The sequence below is a fragment of the Zootoca vivipara genome, chromosome 5 (genome assembly GCF_963506605.1).
Source record: "Zootoca vivipara chromosome 5, rZooViv1.1, whole genome shotgun sequence".
Lineage (NCBI taxonomy): Eukaryota > Metazoa > Chordata > Lepidosauria > Squamata > Lacertidae > Zootoca > Zootoca vivipara.
In genome coordinates, this window is record NC_083280.1 from 74,247,759 (window position 1) to 74,269,735 (window position 21,977).

At 43.1% G+C, this 21,977-nt stretch overlaps 1 protein-coding gene across 1 annotated transcript in view; it reads right to left on the reverse strand.

Moving 5' to 3' along the window:
- Positions 1-18,828: 18,828 nt before the first annotated feature.
- The window catches only part of CABCOCO1 (ciliary associated calcium binding coiled-coil 1), a 90,474-nt gene continuing 87,325 nt past the window's right edge, over positions 18,829-21,977 (reverse strand). The window contains exon 8 of the mRNA XM_060274951.1: positions 18,829-21,060. Coding sequence (XP_060130934.1) covers positions 21,010-21,060 — 51 coding nt within the window. The 3' untranslated portion in view covers positions 18,829-21,009. The remainder of the gene's footprint in view (positions 21,061-21,977) is intronic.

Here is a 21,977-nt window from a genome sequence, read left to right on the forward strand (position 1 = left end):
GAGGTGTGTTCATGGTCAATTCTGGCACCTCTTTTTCAAGAAAAATAGCCCTGGAGCTATTTATTTATGTATTAAATGTATATCTCATCTTTCCTCCAAGGAGCTCATCACCATGCATGGTTCTCCTCCTCCATTTCACCAGCATAACAATCCTCTGAGGTAGGTGAGGCTGAGAGACAAGTGAGGGGCCCAAGATCAGCCAGTGAACTTGATAGCTGTTTGAGAATTTGCATCTGGCTCTCCCAATATAACAATCATTTGGCTTTCTTTCAGCTAGGGGCAACCTCACACCACCTTTAAATAAAATGCCCTACGTTGAGGCTTCAGTAGTATATATACTTTTTAAAAAATCACTTAAAAGGCAGGTGATGACTCAACAAAGAGCTCTTTTGATCCCTGGACAGCCCTGCATACATTTTTTTTTTTTGGTGTGTGTGTGTTATCTATTTTAAGTAAATACAATTTAAATAATTACTCAGCCAGCTATTCTCTGAAATGCAGGCTAAATTTAGGAAAGAACTTAAACTGAGTGGATTATTTTCCCAGAACCTTTGATGTGTCATACTTGGGCTTCTGGCAGTTAAGAGGCAAGGTGCAGTTAATTTCAACTTCCTGAACCTTTGATGCATTGTTAGTGAAGTTGCAACAACAAACAGCAGGTGTCTCCACTTGGCTGAGCTAAAGCTTCAAGGAAGGTGCCTTGCAGGGAGACGTTCAGTAAGTAGCCTCAAACTTTTGTTTCTTGCTCTCATTCTGTTTGGTTGCTGGACTGTTGCATAAACAAAGACAACTATAAGTTTTTGATACCTTTATACCAAAATCCTTCTTTATCATTTCCCTGGAAATATATAGGTCAGATTAATCTGGAGTGGGTGGCTCTATTTGCAATAAAATTTTTTGTTAATGTTTATAATCATTACAGAGGAAATTAACAGAGTGTAACAGAGCAAACAAGAGTTGCTCTGCAGAATAATCATGTGTTGCAGCCACACTGAGAATCTGCCACAAAATTTCCAGTGGGAAGTTTGTATTTTGCATGTTCCTCTCTGTAATCCCATTCTGTTGCATAAAAGTAGCACATGGGGGGGAGCACTAGGCTAGGCCATTCCTCCTCAATGGGTTGATTAGTGCAGGAGGTTTTTTAAATCTGCAGTCACCCACTTGCAGTCTGATAACATATAGTCCAAACAGGGGTCTACAACATGGTTAATCTGGGTGGGGTGGCTGCAGGAAATTCTCTCGATCTAGCAAAAACCATCTGCACAAGAATGGTCACCCTCTGGATTGGCTTCTGTCTACGTGAAAATGGTGCATGGTAGAATATTATTATTATTATTATTATTATTATTATTATTATTATTATTATTATGCACCTAAGGATGTGCAGTGCTGATCATCCATTTTGGGAGAAGGGAGAGTGTTTTCCCCTTCCCCTTCCCCTTCCCCCTCTGCATCTCCACCTCTTCCACCCAATGGGTATTAAAAAATGTCCAAACTAACAGCACCCTCATCTGTTTAAAAAGGAGCATACAGTCCTTGAGACACATCACCAAAAGGGGTGAATTTTCACTATGGCCTACTTTGCAATGTAACCCTATGCCAAACCATGGCTTAGCTCAGGCATAGGCAAACTCCGGGCCTCCAGATGTTTGGGACTACAATTCCCACCATCCCTGACCACTGGTCCTGTTAGCTAGGGATGATGGGAATTGTAGTCCCAAACATCTGGAGGCCCGGAGTTTGCCTATGCCTGGCTTAGCTCAAATGTGCAAGTAATAATACAATAATAATTTGTTATTTATATGCTGTCCCAGCCACTCTGAGCAGCTTCTAGCAAATTATAAAACTACAGTAAAAGCACCCCACATTTAAAACTTTCTTGTATAGGGCTGCCTTCAGATGTCTCCTAAAATTCTGATACAGTCATACCTTGGTTCTGGGATGCTTTGCGACTTGAATGTTTTAGCTCATAAACACTGGTGGAGGAAGAAGGGGCGTCCTGCCCCGGGTGCCATTTCTGAGGAAGGTGACAAAAAGACACCTGCGAGCAGAGGATCGTGGTGCCGCCGCCGCCACAAGCAAACAATTGTGCCGCCCCCGCTGCAGCCGCGAGTGGAGGATCGCACCTCTGACACAGCTTCTGTGGCTTCCAGCTGAGTGCAGGAAGCTCCTATAGCCAATCAGAAGCTGCACCTTGGTTTTTGAATGTTTTCGGAAGTCGAACGGACTTCCGGAACTGATTCTATTCAAGAACTAAGGTACGACTGTAGTTTATTTCTTTGACATTCCCAGAGAGGAGAGTGTGGTTGCTTAGCTCATCCTCTGCTATTACTGTTACAGCACAGCTGTGAGCTAAGCCATGTCATCTGCACCCTGGCTCATGGTTTGTCTCCATGAGCAGTAAGAAATACAACAAACCTTGGCTACAGCTTGTGGTTTGTCTGGAGTGAGGACATATTGATTGTCTGCAATATGGAACGATGTGGCCTTCAGCTGCTCCAGAAACCCACATGCTCAAACAGTGGTTTGGTTTCTTGTTTTGAGCAAACCAGGCATATATATGATGAATAATACTGAATATGATTTCTGCTAAGGTCTATTCCTTAGGAGTTGGGGGCGGCAGCGAGTGACAGACCCTCAGCAATCATGATTTATCTATTTCATTTCATTTATGAATTGCTTCCTACAAAGCATTTGCAATACAAATCATGGGGTGTTTTTGTGTGTGTGCATAATTACAAGTTAACCAGTCTCCCCCTTGTTTTGCCTTGCCAAGTTTTCTGTATGTCAAATGCTTGTTAATAAATACTTCTCAGAACTTTGCAGGTGAACTTTTGTCAAAAGTTAGCCTTGGTTTTGTCAAAAAGCAAACTTGCCTGTGAAATGGAAAGAGTGAGAACTTGCTAAACTTAGTAAAGGTTAAGGGCACATTTTAACCTTTCTTTAAATGAGAATTATATAAGAAGTTCCTGCTACTTTTTCTTACTTACTTTTCCTTTTGATCTCTTCAAACAGTGGATATGTATTGTTCTTGGACCAGAGTCTGGTTCACACATCACACTAAGCAGAACTGTGGCTTAGCAGAACTGCAGGCACCTGGAAAGGAACTTGCAGCTACGAACTTTTTGCTGCTGTGCTAAGCCAACATTTGGCTTTGCGGGGTGCCTGAACCTGTGTTCATGGTCAAGCTCCCTCTCCATAAGCTTTAACCAGCAACAAGCATTGCTTGTGGTGAGTCTGGAGAGAACTTAGCCATAAATCCGGGTTCAGGCGACCCATTAACCAAACTGTGGCTTCGCCCTCACAGCTATGGTAAACCATGGCTTGGCTTAGCGTGACATGCAAACCAGGCCATTGTCCTACAAGACAAACATAAAATAAGGCATCAAGGGAATGTTCTGTGTACGCTTCGATGGATACTGGTTCTAAATATCACTAATCAACATACCATGCTAGCACATATTAACAGCATTCATAGCAATCTCACAAGAAAGCTCCACGTTTCAACAGTAAAAAGATATGCTTAGTTACTTTCTCCCGGGCACATCTGGTTTTACATTTTCTCAAATTATCACAACCCCACCCGGCGTTCACCGATCTCTGAGCTTAACGCCTGGTTTGCACAGTTTTGGCATTTTCCCATATTGGCACACGTGAGCCTATTTTGCAAGAAGACACATTTGGGCAGCTTGCTGTCCTTGGAGAAGCTGTAGCCCAGTCAGTCAAGCACAACATCGGGGGTTGGCACACCCTCCACCCAAAGCATGCGTTTAGTGTTTGAGGTGGTTCAAACTCTATTGTGAACACCCCTAGCTCCTTATTTATTTCTGCATACATTGGATATTATTGGCAATGCAGCAGTAGATGCAAGCAGTGTCTGGTGCTCAAACAAATGGCTGGGCTGGATTCACCTCTACGATAAACAATATACCTTCAGCAGAACCTAGAAAGCATCCCTGGACACTGCTTTCTAGATGCTACCTAGTGGACAAGACACCCAGACCATTGCCACCTACATGCCAAATAAATGGGTTCTACACTAGTTTCAAAAACTCCAGGAATGAGGTGCATAGATAGCTGAAGCCACATGTTTTAGTCACAGCTAGGAGTCAGGAAAAGAGGTGCAACATCTCTTCTGCATTGGCCAGATGGTATGCACATAGTTTACCTGGCATAAAACATGCCTGCTAACCAAAACGTGCTAAAGTACTTGCAAGAAAATATGAGCATCACTCCAAAATGGAACAGATTGTGGCAGTGACATCTTGTATACATATGTTTCTTGAAATACCAATTGGCATCCAGATTAGCTTTCTAAATTGTCTTGGGGAGAGAAAGAAATAGAGACAGAATGGAGCGGGTGGTGGGGGTGGGGAGTCAGCCAGCATCAGATTTTTGCTGTTTCAGCATCTGTTGCTAATTTTATTAATTTCTGTTTATACAGGGTTGGTTTTTGTTGTTTTTCTTTCTTTCTATTTTGAAAAGCAAAAGTGGATTGGCTTTTGCCCAGCCAGCTTCAGTTAAAAAGAGGTTAAAAAGAGGTTGAATGGACGGTCAGAATCCCAGAATGCCCTGAACACAAAGGCATAGCACAACGATTAAATTGCAATAAGCACTGCGGCTAGATGGGTCAACACTGCAGCAAAATGACCTCTGATCTAAACTGACTCCATCTCATCTCCAGTCCCCACCCCCTTGAGCTATTCCCAGTTTTGCAAATATAACGACTTTGCAAATATAACGCCTTACCTTTGCTCTACCTTACAAGGCCCTTTCTTTTCCCAAATGATACTGGAGATCGAGAAATGTCCTATGCCACTTACTTTGTACTAGCAAAATGGCCATCAATAATGTGCAGAATGAGGGAAGCCCCGCACAAAGAGCTTTGCCAGTGAAGGCTGGGAGCTGGGCAGGTTTTAGCAGGGTCCCCAAGCACAGCATTTTTGCCTTTTCCTCTCTAGGAATGAATGCAGGGGAAAATAAGTAAATAAATGGGAACGCTTGCGTTTGACACTCCTGAATCAATTCTTTGCCCTGCATGACGCTCAGCCATTGAGAAGACGACCGTCGCTATCTGCATAGCTTCATTCTGAATTCTGTTTCTCATTAATGCTCAATCTGTGACAGTGCATTGGGAGAGCGGGGTATAATTGTTGGGAACTGGCATCTATAGCTGCAAGTGGGATTTGCAACAGAATCTTGCAGTGCTGAGTGTTCCTTTGTGACTTGTTCTAGTCAGTGAGCCATGCTGCTTTCCAGGATAGTCCCCCCCACTCCCTCCCCAATACAGTCAGTATTTCATGGCCACAGAGAACATTCCATCCTCACTGAGCTGTTTCTGGGATCTTCCTTGGGGGATTTTCTATCAAATTTTTGAATTTCTGCAAACCTAAGGGTTCTTCCAAGCCTGCTACCGTGTTTCCCCTTTTTTAATACGTAGTCAGAAAGTAAGCCATGGCAGCATTTTTTAGCATTAGAGAAATATAAGACACCCCCCCCCCCGAAAATAAGGCATACCTCCATGCCGTGTAGAACGAGACCGCCGAGCGCCCCAGCCGGCCAGCGGGACCCAGCCAGCCAGAGGGGCCTGGAACCGGCCAGCAGCCTGGCCTCTCTTTTTTTTGCCTGCCCGAGGCAGCCTGCCGCCCCGCCACCGGAACCGGCGGCTGCTGAACGGAGCGCTCCGCAGCGCCGGGCGGAGCGCAGAGGCCTGGCCTCTCTATTTCTCTTTTTTGCCTGCCGCCCCGCTACCGGAACCGGCAGCTGCAGAGAGGAGCACCCAGCAGCGCCGAGCGCCCGGAACGCCCTGCAGCGCCGGGCGGAGCGCAGCGGCCTGGCCTCTTTTTTTCTTTTTTTTGCCTGCCGCCCCGCCACCGGGCTGCCTGGCCCCTCCGAGGAGGCCTTAAGGTACAAGACATCCCCTGAAAATAAGACACCGTGTGTTTTTTTGAGTAAAAAAAGAATAAGACGGTGTCTTAAAAAGGGGAAAACACGGTATGCAGAGACTGAGTGCTGTTTTGGCATGATATGGAGAAATCTGTCACTTTCTGTGTTTCTTATTTTTCCATGCTTAACCCCAGTTTGCAATATTTCTGCATCAGTTTGAATATTATATATATATATATGCATACCGGTGCACATTTCCTGAATCAATTCTTTGCCCTTTTCATATACAACACCTTTTCATATACAATTTCCCCCTAAGGTACACATTTTCTCCAGCAATTTCTCCTAAAGTAATGAGCTGTTGTTGTTTTTTTACTAGTATATGGATTTTTCTAATGCACACTTTCCCCTATTACATGTATAAGCAATTTTTTTACACACTGGTTGGTTGGAGAACTGCAAAATTCAGAGGTGGTGCCCCTAACTGGTACTTACCTCTGGGCATCAGAAATGTAGGGAATTATATCTATGCTTATGGTTTGAGGAGTGTTTTCAGACATGAATCTTGAATGGTCTTTGAGCTGCCCCACCCTTGCACCACTGGTGTGACCACCTGCTTGTTGTCATTATGGATGAGAATGTGAAAGGGGAATGAGCCACCTGCCCAATAACTTCTTAACATTCATATTAAGAAGTGAAGCAAGAAAGCTCTTTCAAATCTCATTTGCAAAAGTGCAGTCAGATTCGGCGCCTTTCAAACTTAATGTAGTGATCAGAGTTTCTTGGATGTTGCGTGTAAAATTTCAGTTTCTCTCTGTGACCCCTTATGATTTCGATACCTCCATTAGTGAGTCAAGGAGCCCCAAGCAGTGTTTTTGAGTTTGAATTAGAACACCTATGTTCATCTACGGTTCACATTCCTGCTCAGCCATGAATTCAGATCATGATCTCAGACCTTTTCTTCCCCAAGAGTAAAACAAGATTCACAGCGACCTGGATCACAGGGTTGTGCATCATGGACAGTGGTTATCCTGGGCTTCCTTTTTTGTACTGTGTTTGCTGTACACTTAGGAGAAGATTGTGGTTAAGCGGCACATAAATCATTAAAGAAATAAGAGTGATGGTGTAAACCAGGCAGAGGGCCTTCTTGGTAGTAGCACCCGCCCTGTGGAATGCCCTCCCATCAGATGTCAAGGAAATAAACAACCACCTGACTTTTAGAACAGTGTTTCTCAACCTTTTTTGGGCCACGGCACACTTTTCTATGAAAAAAAATCCCGCGGCACACCAACTCTGTGCCGCCCTATATTAAGTTTAGTTTGGAGGGGAGACGGACCGGTAAAGCATGCCGCTGAAGAACTGCTGCGCGGTAGCCAGGCGGACCCACCAGGCGCAGAGCCTGCGGAGCGAGCGGGGACAGACCCCAGGCGGGCAGACACGGGCGCGCAGCTGCCGCCGCCTCCCTCCCAGCCGTCCCAGGCAGCCGCCGCCACTCTGGCCCGGCGAAGGGAAGCCCTGCACAGCCTTCCCCGCCTGCCTCCTCCTCCCCAGGAGGGCGATTTGCATTGTCACGTGCCTGGCGGTCGCCAAAATTCAACACTCACCCGCCGGAAAGGAAGCCGGCCGGGTCACGACGTGGGCGCTCGCCTCGCGTCGCGTCGTGACCCGGCCGGCTTCCTTTCCGGCGGGTCAGCGATGTGACAGTGCAAATCGCCCTTCTCGTCGCGGCACACCAGCCAGTGTTTCGCGGCACAGTAGTGTGCCGCGGAACACAGGTTGAGAAACACTGTTTTAGAAGACATCTGAAGGCAGCCCTGAGGTCCAGCTCCAAGGGCCTTCTGGCTGTTCCCTCCCTGCGAGAAGTGAGGTTACAGGGAACCAGGCTGAGGGCCTTCTCGGTAGTTGCAACCTGCCCTGTGGAATGCCCTCCCATCAGATGTCAAGGAAATAAACAACAACCTGACTTTTAGAAGACATCTGAAGGCAGTCCTGTTTAGGGAAGTTTTTAATGTTTGATTCTGTTTTAAATTTGTTGGGAGCCACCAAGAGTGGCTAGGGAAATCCAGCCAGATGGGTGGGGTATAAATAATAAATTATTATTATTGTCTCTGATTTCATAGACTGCAGTCTGAGACATTTCCCCCACACAATTCCTGGCTACAAGATTGCAAATGCCTAAAAACATTTATTTGTGCATCGAATATACCTTATCTGTCTATAGCCACAAATGGATGATGGCAAGGCAAACCCTAAAAGGATGCAAAGCACCTGGTGTTTATCAATTTCCTCTTTACTAGCTGGAACAAATCTCAAGTAGAGTAGGAGGGGGGTTGGTAGTATCAGCCAGGACCATACAGTGGGATAATATGGAAGTGATGGAGCAGTTAGAATGCCAGAGAGTGGGGAGACCTAGACTCAAAACCCCACTCAGCCATCAAGCTCACTGACCATCTCTCAGTCTAGTCTAACCCACGGGGGTAGTTGTTGTGAGGATAAAACTGGGGAGAAGAACCAGAAAAGCTGCCTTAAGCTGCTGGAAAGGGAAAGCAGGATATAATAATTACATGTATGAATTTCCTTCAACTGAGGAAATTTGGAGTGGCCACCAAATTATGCTTGCAAAATGCAAGCAGTGTCTGCTGGGTAGTGTGTGTGTGTGTGTGTGTGTGTGTGTGTGTGTGTGTACATGCATGCTCTCCCAGTATACTTGAATGGGCTTTTGTGCCTGTTCATGGACTCAGCTGGTGGCATCTGCCCCCCAAACTTCAGCTGGATGAGGACCCATGTGTGCAAAAATGGGTGTGCCATTCCGAGGCTGATCCAGGAGCCAGGGTTGAATGCGCATAGTCTCATCAACTGGCAATTTAATCACTTTGGAAGAGGAAGTGAGGATGGGGATAGACCAAATCAAGCCCCCCGTGACTCCTTTCTGATTGGCAATGGTCTGAGTTTGCTGCACTTTTATGTGGCTGGATCGGGGCCTGCACCTCTTGCTGCAACAGGGTTCAGTATAAACGCTAACTGTGTTTCTTTATTGCATTACTGGTGGCGATGGGGGGATGCAAATTTCTGGGTAGTCAGGCATGTGATGCCATATAAATAGCAATGATGACAAAGCAATTTTATCATCTCCATTTGTACCGCCTGGCCAAAAATAGAACACTCCTGATTCATGTGTGATATTGGGGTGGCATTACAAGACGGCTGTTTTAGCAATTAGCCTTTAAAAAGAAAAGGCCATTATTTTCTCTATGAATCTACTGTTTAAATATCTCCTCTTCTCGGCAAAGCCCTTATCAGTTAGAAATGTGTAGAAATATATATATTTTTAATAGCTCGATCACCTCCTGCCAGTTCTCCCTGTGCCATAAATCAGGAGTTAAGAGACCTGATGAAAGCATTGAAAGACATTGGCTTTCTAAAGCATTCTTTTTTTTTTTTAAAAAAAATACATTTTATTCCAGTTTTCCAAATTCAACAAATTAACAAAACCAATCTTTTATACAAAATCTTATGTTCACATCTTTTACCTTGCTCCGCCGAGCTATGACTTCCCCCCCTCCCTTCATGCGGGTTTCTTGTTAATTCCCTTTTTTGCAGTTCCTTTTTTGACATATTGGTCAATTCGTAAGGTTTATTTTAATCCTGCGAGAGTTTTTAATGATCTACAGTTTTTCTCCATATAGTCCACATATTTACTCCAGTCCTTTTGAAACCTTGTCTCCCCCTGGTCACGAATCTTGCATGTCAATCTAGCAAGTTCCACATAGTCCATCATTTTTATCTGCCACTCCACAATTGTAGGTAATTCCTGTAATTTCCATTTTTGGGCTAACAAAGTCCTAGCCGCGGTTGTTGCATACATAAACAGTGTTTGATCTTCTTTTCTAATCTCTCCTCCCATTATTCCTAACAAAAATGCTTCTGGTTTTTTTGGAAAAGTATATCTAAACATCTTTTTCAATTCGTTATATAAACTTTCCCAAAATCTTTTAACTTTTTCGCATGTCCACCACATATGATAAAATTCACCATCTTTCTCTTTACATTTCCAGCAACTTTTGTCACTCATTCTATACATTTTAGCTAATTTAACTGGAGTTAAAAACCATCTGTACATCATCTTATATATATTTTCTTTCAAGGCAGTACATGCTGTAAATCTTAAAGTTGGATTCCATAATTTCAACCACGCATCATATTCAATATTATGCCCCAAATCTTTTGCCCATTTAATCATCACTTCTTTTGTCAACTCATCTTTTGTATACCACTCCAACAACAAATCATACATCTTTGCCAAAAGCTTTGTTTTGCCTTCTAGCACTTCTATTTGAAATTTGGATCTTTTATCCTCAAAACCTATTTTTCTATCTTCTTTAAGCACATCATTTATTTGATGGTATTCTATCCATCCTGTTAACACTCCTTTAATGTCCTCAAAAGGTTTTAAACTCCATCCCTTTTCAGTTTTCGTCAAGATTTCCTCATACGTGGCCCGCCTCTTTCTTAACTGTTAATACCTCTGCTGGTGAGACCCACCAGGGTGTTTTAGTCTCTAACAGCCTTTTATTTCTTTCCCACACCTCGTACAGAGATCTTCTTATCACATGATTCGTAAACCCGGTATGTGATTTCTTTTTGTCATAACATAAATATGCATGCCATCCAAATCTATTGTTAAAACCTTCCAAATCTAACAAGTCCGTATTCTCTAGAGTTATCCATTCTTTTATCCAACAGATACAAGACGCTTCATAATAAAGTCTCAAGTCTGGCAGGGCGAATCCACCTCTTTCTTTCTTATCTACCAAAATTTTATGTTTTATTCTAGGTTTTTCCCCCTGCCAGACAAATCTTGATAAAATCTTTTGCCACTCTTGGAATTGCCTCGTACCTTTAACCACAGGTATAGTTTGAAATAGGAATAACATCTTAGGTAATACATTCATCTTTATTGTTGCGATTCTTCCTAAGAATGACATTTTCATATTAGTCCATCTTTCCAGGTCTTTCTTTATTTCCTTCCATACTTGTTCGTAATTATCACTATAAAGATTAATATTCTTTGCTGTCATCCATATTCCCAGATATTTTACCTTTTTAGCCACGTCGAGTCCATGTTTTAACTGTAATTCCTGTTTTTCTTCTTTCGTCATATTCATTGCCATAACCTTGGTTTTTTGTCTATTTAATTTGAATCCTGCCAATTGGCCAAATTTCTCCATTACTTCTATAGCTTCTGCAACACTTTCCTTTGGATTTTCCAATGTTAAAACTAAATCGTCTGCGAAGGCTTTCACTTTAAATTGCTTTGCACCTACCTTAATACCTCTAATTGTAGATAGGTCTCTTAATCTGATCAATAATATTTCCAGGACCATGATGAACAATAACGGTGATAAAGGGCAGCCCTGTCTAGTTCCTTTTGTGATTTCAAAATATTCTGTTAGGGTGTTATTAATTATCAATCTTGCCTTTTGCTCTGAATAAATCGCCTCGATCCCATTCACGAATGTATTCTTCCCAACCATTGATTCCAAATTCCTCTTCATAAATTGCCAAGATATATTGTCAAAAGCTTTCTCAGCATCTACAAACATCAAAACAGCTGGTTTATCTATCTTGGTCTCCAGATATTCTATTACGTCTATTATGTTTCTTACATTATCCTTTAACTGTCTACCAGGAAGAAAACCAGCCTGATCCTTATGTATTATTTGATTTAAAACTTCTTTCAATCTCTTGGACATTATATCTGCGAAAAGTTTATAATCATTATTCAATAATGAGATTGGTCTATAATTTTTGACTTCTAAGCCATCCGTATCCGGCTTTGGGATCAATGTTATATATGCCTCTTTCCATGTATTTGGGATCTTTCCCCCCAACAGAATATCATTCATCATTTCCTCTAAAACTGGAACCAACAGTTCATTCAGTACTTTATAATATTTCGCCGTTAAACCATCTGGTCCTGGAGCTTTACCTTGTTTCATTCTCCCTATTGCTTGTTGTAATTCTTGTGTCGTTATCCTGTTATTTAACTTCTTCCTCTCTTCTTCTGGAATTAGTTTCAAGCCATATTTTCCTAGATACTCACTGATCTTCTTCTCATCTTCTTTCTTTTTGCAATACAAATCCTTATAGAATTTTTGAAAGGTTTTCTTAATCTCCTTTGGATCTTCCGTCACTCCTCCCTCTGTTTTAATCTTAGTTATTATGTTCTGATTTTGACGTTTCCTTAACTGCCAAGCCAACAGTTTTCCTGTTTTATTCGCCGATTCGAAATTTCTTTGTCTCATTTGTTTTATTTTCCACTCAATCTCCTGATTGATCAACATGGAGAATTGTGTCTGTAACATCTTTATATTATTCTTTATTTGCTGATTCTCGGGTTTATCAATCAGGTTCTTCTCATTTTCCATGAGACATTTCAAAATTTCTTCTTTCTTCCTTTCTTTCTTTCGTTTCAGAAAACTGTTTTGCTGTATTAGAAAGCCTCTCATCACTGCTTTACTTGCATCCCATACCATATCCAGTCCGGTATCTTTGTGTAAATTCCAATGAAAGTAGTCTTTCAGGGTCTTCTTAGCTTTCGAGACCACCTCTTTATCATCCAATAGATCTTCGTTCATTCTCCACCTGAAGGACTTTTGGTCTTTGCTTTTCAATTCCATGAATATAGAATTATGGTCTGACAGTGTACGTGGTATTATCTCTGTTTTACTCACCCTGGGCACTAGTTCCTTGGAGATCCACATGTTATCTATCCTTCCCGAACTCTGATTTGGTTCTGAGAAGAATGTAAATTGTTTAGTTGTAGGGTGCCTCAGTCTCCAAATGTCCACTAGACCCAGGTTTTCTACTAGTTCAAAAAAGGATTTTGGTAATTTACCTTCATTCTTCCTTTTCTTGGTCCTATCCAATTCTGGCACTGTCACTCCATTAAAATCACCCATAAGCATTATCTTTTGATCCATATATTCAGTCAGCCTTTCCTCCAGATTCTTGTAAAATTCAGCTTTATTTTCATTCGGTGCATAGATTCCCACCACTAACATTTTTTCTCCCTCAATCGATATTTGAGCCGCGATTATTCTTCCTTCTTCATCTTTAAAAATCAATTTCGGATCTAATTTCTCCTTTATATACAAGACCACTCCTCTCTTTTTCTTTTCCATCGAATTTATAAACTCTTTACCCAACCTTTTATTTTTAAGAATATGACTATGTTTTTTTGCCACGTGTGTTTCCTGAAGACAAATTATATCCAAATTCTTCTTCTTCAAAACATGATCAATTTTATTCCTTTTAATCTTATTATTCAAGCCATTCACGTTCCAGGAATGTATCTTCAATGCCATTTTACTTCCTACTATCTGGAAGAACAAAAAATTATTTTGCTAAACTTGGTCGGGTTCTTTATTTAAATCCTTATCTTCTTCTTCTTCTTCCTCTCTCTCTGATTCCTCTTCTTTCTCTTGATCTTGGTCTTCTTCCTCTGCCTTTTCTTCTTCTTCCTCTCTTCTCTTTCTCCTCCTTCTTTGTGGTCTTGGGTCTTCTTCCTCTTCCGCTGTTACTTCTAAAGCATTCTTGTCTTGATCCAACTGAGCGTGCACGGAAAAAAGGAGGGTTGTTCTGGAGAAGCTGCGAAATTTCACCAAGGAGAAACTCCATCACTTTGTCCTGAGAACTACATTGCCATTTCCTCTCCACTCACCCCCACTGGCTGTTGTGAAAGCACCTGTCAGAAGGCAAGAGAGATCTCCACACTTTCTGCTTTTGGGTGAGGGCAAAGAGGGAGGGTTTTGGAGGATAATGGGTGGGCGGGAGAAGCTTTGAGATCTAGCTGGGATGGGTGGGCTTGGAACCAATTCAAATTGGTTTGGAAATAAGCCGAGGTATTTTCCACCTGCTTGGGAAACAGCCAAGTTCATTCCACATTAATCCAGTTTGCGGTCGGGGAGAAAGGGGAGCTCAGTCATCATTAATACCTGAAGGGCACCATATCCATTTTATTCCAGCTGATTGGCCTTTTGCCCCGACGAAATTGACACAGAGAGGGAAGAGATCCCATCCCTGCGTAGATCTACCCTGCTAGGTGATGAAAGGGAGTGTTTCAATAATGCATTAAGTCCTTTCATGCAAATTGGCACTTACAGAGAGCTAATAAATGATTCTCTGTCAAGTTGTTATTATTACTGTTGCTGTTTTTGTTTCGCATCCATACTTAGGTGCCTTTTTGCCCTTAGAGGATGATGTCCTTAGAGGATGATGTCCAGGGGCTCAATATTTACCTTTCTAACTAGCACTGTGTAGAAATATTTTCATAAAGTGTTGCCCCCCTTCTCCTTGTTTTCTTGTGCTAATGCATCATTGAAAGGAAATATTTGGGGTAAAATTATATCATTTTAGTTGGATGTAAAAGTAATAAGGTAATTGTACTTAGGTAATTGTAAGATGTCTTTTTAAAAAAATCAAAGCACAGGTTGTATCAGAAAGCAATATTTAATAAAGACTAATGTGCTTACTCTTGCTCTGACATTTCCATCACATTTTTTGAACTCATTTGTATGCCTTGGGTGTGCTGGGTTTCCCCAGAGGTTGTTGTACACAGTTTATACAGGCAGCACCATGGAAAGAATTCTCTTTCCCTCAGCCTGCTGACTCACCCCACAGGGGCAAGTTTCCTTGAGTGTCATGGGCACAAGTCCAGGGTCTAAGTTTATCTTGCCACAGCACTGCATACCTTTAGAATTACCGTATTTTTCGTTCCATAAGACACACCTTTTCCTCCTAAAAAGTAAGAGGAGGTGTCTGTGCGTGGTCCCTGGGGCCAAATGCCCAGGGGCTAAAGGCAGATCGTGCTTTTTTTTAAAAAAAGAGAGCTAAAGGCTAACAAGAGGGAATGAGTGCGTTGAAAGGAACCCACTCAGCAGCTGACTGCAAGAGATCAGGGAAGGAGATAAGAGAGCTAGCTCCCTTCCCGGCCCCTCCAGGCCCCTTGCCTAGGCCTCAATTGCCTAGGCCTCCCTCCCTGCAGAGGGAGACATGTGAATGGCTGATTAGATTATCTGTCTGGAAACTGTAGAAATGGGTCCCTTTCCTTTCCTAGAGAAGCTGCAGAACTATGAGTTGAACCCCATAAAACAGGATTTTTTTCCCTTTGCAAGGAAACTCAGCAACTTTGAGCTGATCCTAAAAATGGAGCTTTCCTCCCTTTGCAAAAAAGATGCACAACTCTGAGCTGAGCCCCCACCCCAAAAACGGGGCTTTTCCCATTTGCAAAAAAACCTGCACAACTTTGAGCTGATCCTAAAAAATGGAGCTTTTCCCCTTTGCAAAGAAGCTTCCTCAAATATTTAATGATGGGGGGGGCAAAGGCACCTAGGCCTCTAGAAGTTGGCTGCTATGCCCAGGACAATTCAAGAAAGCAAAATATTTTTTTTCTTGTTTTCCTCCTCTAAAAACTAGGTGTGTCCTATGGTCAAGTGCATCATATGGAGCGAAAAATACGGTACATTAGTCTCAGGCAGGCCCCCCCCCAAAAAAGAGGTCCCGAAACTTGTCAACCTTTTTTTAGTTGGGAGCACCCAAAGTTGTTGAGTGCTGGTTTCGGAGCCTTGCAACACTGCCCCCTCCACTGTACCGATAGCTGTGCTGCCCGCAACTTCCATGCCCCGTGCCAACATGACACAATGCTAGAGCTGCAGGAACATACCAGATAGGTGCCAGAACTCACCAAAGCCTGAGTTCCGGCTGGAAAAAAAAACCACCCCCTGGTCGCAGGTAGACATTGGTACCTGCTAGTGAATGACTACAATTCATCTGTTGTAGAAGCGAAATTCGGTTCCGCTTCTTGACCAACTCCATACAAACGTTGAGTGTCAGCATTGGGATTCTGCTAGTAGCTAAGACACTGTCCGCTTCCAGGATAGCTCAGTTGGCATGAGACTCTAAATCTCAGGGTCATGGATTTGAGCTCCACATTGGGTGAAAGATTCCTGCATTGCAGAGGGTTGGACTAGATGATCCTTGTGATCCCCTCCAAGTCTACAATTCTATAATTCTATGCTGCCTCTGCATGAACTGACTCCTCTTACAAGTTGCCTTGTTTCCCCAAAGGCTTAAAAATAATTCTCTCAATTAAGAAATGAGGGGGAGAGTGGGGAGGAATGCAACATAAAACTTGGCTACTTCATTTTGAGGACAACTCAGTGGGAATAAAATAAAAAAATTCATTCCAGTAACACCTTAGACACCAACTAAGTTTGTCATTGGTATGAACTTTCGTGTGCATGCACGCTTCTGAAGAAGTGTGCATGCACACGAAGGCTCATACCAATGACTAACTTAGTTGGTGTCTAAGGTGCTACTGGAAGGAATTTTTTTATTTTGTTTCAACTACGGCAGACCAACATGGCTACCTATCTGTAACTAGATCAGTGGGAATAGAGATAAAATGCTGGAGAACCTGAGCATTCCTCTGTTGTCTATACTGCCTATACTGTGTATTTATGCCCATTTCAAATGTATTTTCTCGGGGACTATAAATCTTTGAAAGGTAAGCAATCGCTAACCCACAGCAACCCTTCAAAATCACAGTTCACAGATTTCTTTGGGGCAATCCATCATATTTAAAACTAGTTTCAAGGTAGTTTAAGATCTGCAATGTAGATGTAACTCTAGGAAATATCTTTGTAATGAAGAGCAGTTCTTGATGCTGTAGCCCAGGCATGTCCAACAGGTTGATCGTGATCTACTGGTAAATCACTGGATGTCTGCAGTAGATCACTGGTAGATCATTGGCTCCCTCCAAATAAGCTGAACAACTGTGGCTCCCCTAAAAAAAGCTCAACATTTTACCTCCTCCCTGAAAAAACTCAACAACTTTCACCTGAAACCCCCCCCCCAAATGGGCCTTCCTCCTTCCTAAAAAAAAAAGCTCAACAACTTTGACCCGAACCAGCCCCCAAAAGGGGGTAGATCACTGCCAGTTTTTAACTCTGTGAGTAGATCGCAGTCTCTTGGGAGTTGGCCACCCCTGCTGTAGCCTTATGATACTATGGAGGGAGTTTTTGGGGTTTTTTAGTACCCCTGATTTCCATCCACCTTAAATCATTAAATTATAATAAAAGCGGGGGAAACCCTTCTCTGAATGGTGTGTATTTTCAATAAAACCTAATATTTGGAAGATTACTGAATGTTGGGTGTAAATGGAGAATGCAGTAAATGATAAATGAAGACATGTCAAACGTTAAAGCTCTCTAATACTTTCTAAAGTGGGTTGATTCTCATAAATCTCTGATAAATGACTTGTAAAATCAATTAAGGAGAAATAATATTCATTTAATCAGGCAGCAAGAGAAAGACAGAGAAAGAACTTCATAAAGAATTACTATTAATTCATTTCAGATTCAATGTGTGGCTCTGATCATAGACAGCGACCATCCCTCCAAGCAGGGATCTGCTTAACTAGCAAACTTATTACTCCAAAAATCGTGTTTTGGGAAAAAAAGGTAAGCATCTCACATTGCATTGGAAACCACAACAGTTCACAGAAGGTGTACCTTCTCTTTCCTTGGTACTAGACAGCATTCATCTAGTGCAGTGGAAATGCAAGTTTTTGCAAACAGGTGATGTGCACGATCTGGCTTTAGATCGTTTTCCATGGTATTTTGTGGCAAATCTATCTGCACGGATTTGTGTGCTTTTGTGACACTGGTGGGTTCATTTTGCTTAATGTGTGGCTATTGACAAGCTGGTGGTTTTGCCCTAATGTGCAAGCACAGTTTCTTGAGACCATAGAAAGCAGACTAGTTGTCTTTAGACATACAGCCCTATAACAGGAAGTTTTTAATGTTTAACGTCTCACTGTGTTTTTATTTTATGTTGGAAGTCGCCTGGAGAAGCTGCGGCAACCCAGTCGGATAGGCAGGGTAATCTGTTGTTGTTGTTGTTGTTGTTAAGCCAAAACCCTTTTGCCAGCACGATCATGGGAATTAAAGTGCACATATTTAGCTGGCTCATTTAATCATGCACATATGTATGAGGGCAGGGGAGTTCAATCTGCAGCTGGATTTGGGAGGACAAAGGCAGCAGATTCTGAAAAGCCCCCCAAATTTAAAACAACGATGGCATGTTTATCTGCTGGCATACTTACATAAAACTACCTTAGATAAAGCGTTTTTTTCTCATCCACATGCACTGTGGAACATATACTGTAGCTCTCTTCTTCTTGTGCCCTACAGATCTATGCCATTCAAAGCATCAATGCTCTACTGTGAAACTAGGAAGAGAAGCTGATAGATGTGTTTGCATTCATCTTTTTCAATCTGCAGCAATATTCTTCAACCTGGTGCCAAGGGCGTACCCACCACGGGGCAAGTTAGGGCAGCTGCCCTACTCTAGAAGCAGGGCTGGTGGGCAGAGGCGGAGCACAGCCCGGCGGAGCGCGAGTTCGCCATTCCCGCCGCGCCGCGCTGCACCCTCCCTCCAGCTCCCCGCCGCGCCCTCAGGCAAGGCCAAGCGCGGCGGGGAACCAGGGAGCGCGGCGCGGTGGGCAGGAACGCCGAACTTGCGCTCCGCTGGGCTGGGCTCCGCCTCCGCCCACCAGCCCTGCTTCTAGGGAGGGGCACAGCCCGGCGGAGCGCGAGTTCGCCGTTCCCGCCCGCCGTGCTGCGCCCTCCCTCCAGCTCCCCGTCGCGCCCTCTGGCAAGGCCAAGCGCGGCGGGGATCCAGAGAGCGCGGCGCGGCGGGCGGGCGGGAACGCTGAACTCGCGCTCCGCTGGGCTGGGCTCCGCCTCCGGCCACCAGCCCTGCTTCTAGGGAGGGGCACAGCCCGGCGGAGCGCGAGTTCGCCGTTCCCGCCCACTTTGTGGCCCCTCCCCTTCCGTGCCTTGGCCCCTCCCCTTGCCCCCCCCTAGTTTTGATCCTGGGTACGCCCATGCCTGGTGCCCTTCAAATGTTTTGGACTGCAGCTTCCATCAGCCCCAGGCATGTTCGCTGGGGGTTATGGGAGTTGTAGTTAGTTGAAAACATCTGGAGATGCCAGTTTGGAGAAGGCTGGCTAGGCTCAAAACATGAAATCAGCATCCCTTGTAAAAACTGGGAACTGAGTGCCAGCGTGAGCGCACGCACACACACACACACACACAATCTCACATATGAAGGTGCAGCTGGTCCTGGAAGCCTTTTGTCTTTGTCCTTTCAACTTGCTTGGAATAGCGCTCCAAACACTTTGAAGATGGAATAATAATCATTTGGAAAGTGGGTCATCTTCTCACTTCTCTCTCCTCTCAGGAAAAGTAGAATTCCTTCTCCTTCTCTTGCAGCAGTTACTACTGTGTGGCTGTAGAAAGAGCCACCATGTGGTTTAGCCTCCCTGGGGGAGCTAGTAGAAGCATTTCCTTCCCCAGCCCAGTGGTAGACGCAATGTCGTCACAGTCTGAATCTCCCTCCAAGCAGCTACACGTGCCACACAATCCGAAACATGCTGACACATGTTGAGAAGTAAGCCCTGCCATGCTTGGTGACGGCAACAGTGCAGTCCTCTGCATGGCTGCTCAGAAGAGAAGCCGACTGTGTTCAGTTGGGACTTGCTCACAGATGTCAGTGGAGGGCAAACAAGGCCCACAGCAGTCCACCTGCTTGCTCTCTTACATCTAGTCCAGAAGGTAGCCCTGGATGTCTACTTCTTCCTCTTTAGCCTCAGGTGTGCCTTTCTAGAATGTAGCAGTGAGGAGGATAGAAGCAGTTGGCTCTGCTGCCACCTACTGTTGACCTCCCTGCCTTTCACGCTACTAGTCCAAATGGACAACAGCCACCACTGGTAAGTCGATGTGCTTAGGATTTTATTTATTTGTGTTTATTTATTACATCTATAGACCACCTTTATCTTCCAAGGAACTTGAGGTGGTGTAATTATTTTTCCTCCTCCCCATTTCACAACAACCCTGCGAGGTAAGTTAGGCTAACAGATGGGGACTTAGGTGTGCACAGGTGACGTTATCATCTACATCTTTTACCATTTTGACTGGTGTAATATACCATCTATACAGCATTTTCATGTAATTTTCCTTCAACAGAGAACACTGTAAATTTCAAATTTACCTTCCACATTTTCCCCCAGTCCTCAAATTGTATATGATGTCCTGTATCTTGCACGCATTTAATCATAACTGATTTAACCTCCTCTTTTGTTTCCCATTCTAGCAATATGCTATATGGTTTCTTCAGCAGCTTCACATCTTCTTCTATAACCTCTTTTTGGAATCTAGAAATTATATAACTAAATCCTTTTTTATTATCCTCTTTGCATGTAAATTTCTAGTGTGTCTGTTCCTTAATATACACGGGCAGTGCTTCCCCCCCAAAAAAAAATGTTTAGGGGTACTCTCATTTTCCTACTCATATTGAAATACTGCCCCTCAATGAGGCCAAACTTAGATTCACAAAATGTTTAGGGATATGTGAACCCCCACACAACCCCCCTCCCCGAAAAAAGCACTGTGCACGGGAAAAGAGCAATCATACATATGAAAAGTGACAATCCACACATCTTCTTTCTCTGCTTGTTTTGACCTACATACCCATATTTCTCAATTGGCCCAGGGAAAAGTCTCAATTAAAAGCATTGCCACACAGTTCTATTCCTGAATCAGGCCTGATCCTGTACTCTGCTTGAAAGGGTGGGGGCACCTGGAAAGCATCTTTATGTCCCACCGAGCACCTTGCAGGAATATTGTAGTACGTGTGATAATAATAAAAAAAAAACATGTCATGAAATCCTTCAGGTTGGAAACTCACACCCTATATAATCATCTTCAAAATTAAACTGCCTTTTCTCACCTCAGTCTCTTTTTCTAAAATCCTCAGCTTTCAATGCCTCGAGAAGGGTAGGGGAGGGAGAGAGAGCTTTCAGCGAGAAAGAGAGAGAGAGAGAGAGAGAGAGAGAGAGAGAGAGAGAGAAGAGAGAAGTCTTTTCAAATTATTCATGACTTATATCTAGGCCATTCCATCTTTCAATTCAACTGGCAATGTTAAAAAAAGGGAGTTTGATCTTTGTTAAAACCGTTTGTCTGAGGATCTTGTAAACTTCTTTCCAGCGGAATGACTTCCTTACAAAACTTCAGCATTCAAATGGAAGAAAGGCTTTTGTGTGAATGAGATCTGTAACAATAGCAAGGGGTTAACAAATGAGCGGCAGGTTCTACAGAAAAATTTAAGAAATCATAATAGGGGCTCAATGGAACTTAGCCATGCTTAAACGACCAAATAGATTCAGTGATGCTTTGGAAAACGAGTCACAGGCAAAAGAACCCATATGGACAAAAAAGGAAAATATTAATGTCCCCATGAGCCAATATATGAGTTAGAACAAGATCAGTCCATTTATTTTGCTGGGCTTGAGAAGTGCTTGGCTTCATGTTGGGTTCCATCCAGAAAGGACAATGCCATGGAAGACAGAGGCATTAAAATCCCAATTCATCCAAATGCAATAAATTTAAACCCATGATTAATGGCACGATCGTATATGTTTCTGGTCGAGTGTAAATCCCATTGTTCTCAATCACAGTCCAATAATAGCCTCATAAAAATTATTATCAAAAGTAAATCCCATTGTGTTCTATGGGGCTTACTCCCAGGAAACTGGGTGTAGGATTGCAGCCTAAATTTCCGATAGACTTACCCTTAGTTCCGCGGTAGCCATCTTTGAATATCTAAGAGTGGCTTGCCTGGCACCATCATTACATGTCTATTGTGCTGGCCAAAAACGTTCCTCTTAACCTAGGCCTTTGGCTGTTAAACAATCAGCTGGTGGGTGTTGGTGGGAGACTGTCATTATGATTATTTTATAATTATGCTGTCTATTTTTATGCCTTTTATTATGTTTTTGTGCTCCGTAAAAAGTGTCATTAATGTTGTCCACTGCCCTGGAATCTTGATAAAGGATGGCTAATAATAATAATAATAATAATAATAATAATAATAATAATAGACTGTCACATAGAAGATGGAGAAAACTTGTTTCTCCTGCTGTGGAGGCTAATGACTTGAAGTTACAAGAAAGGAGATTCATTCAAACT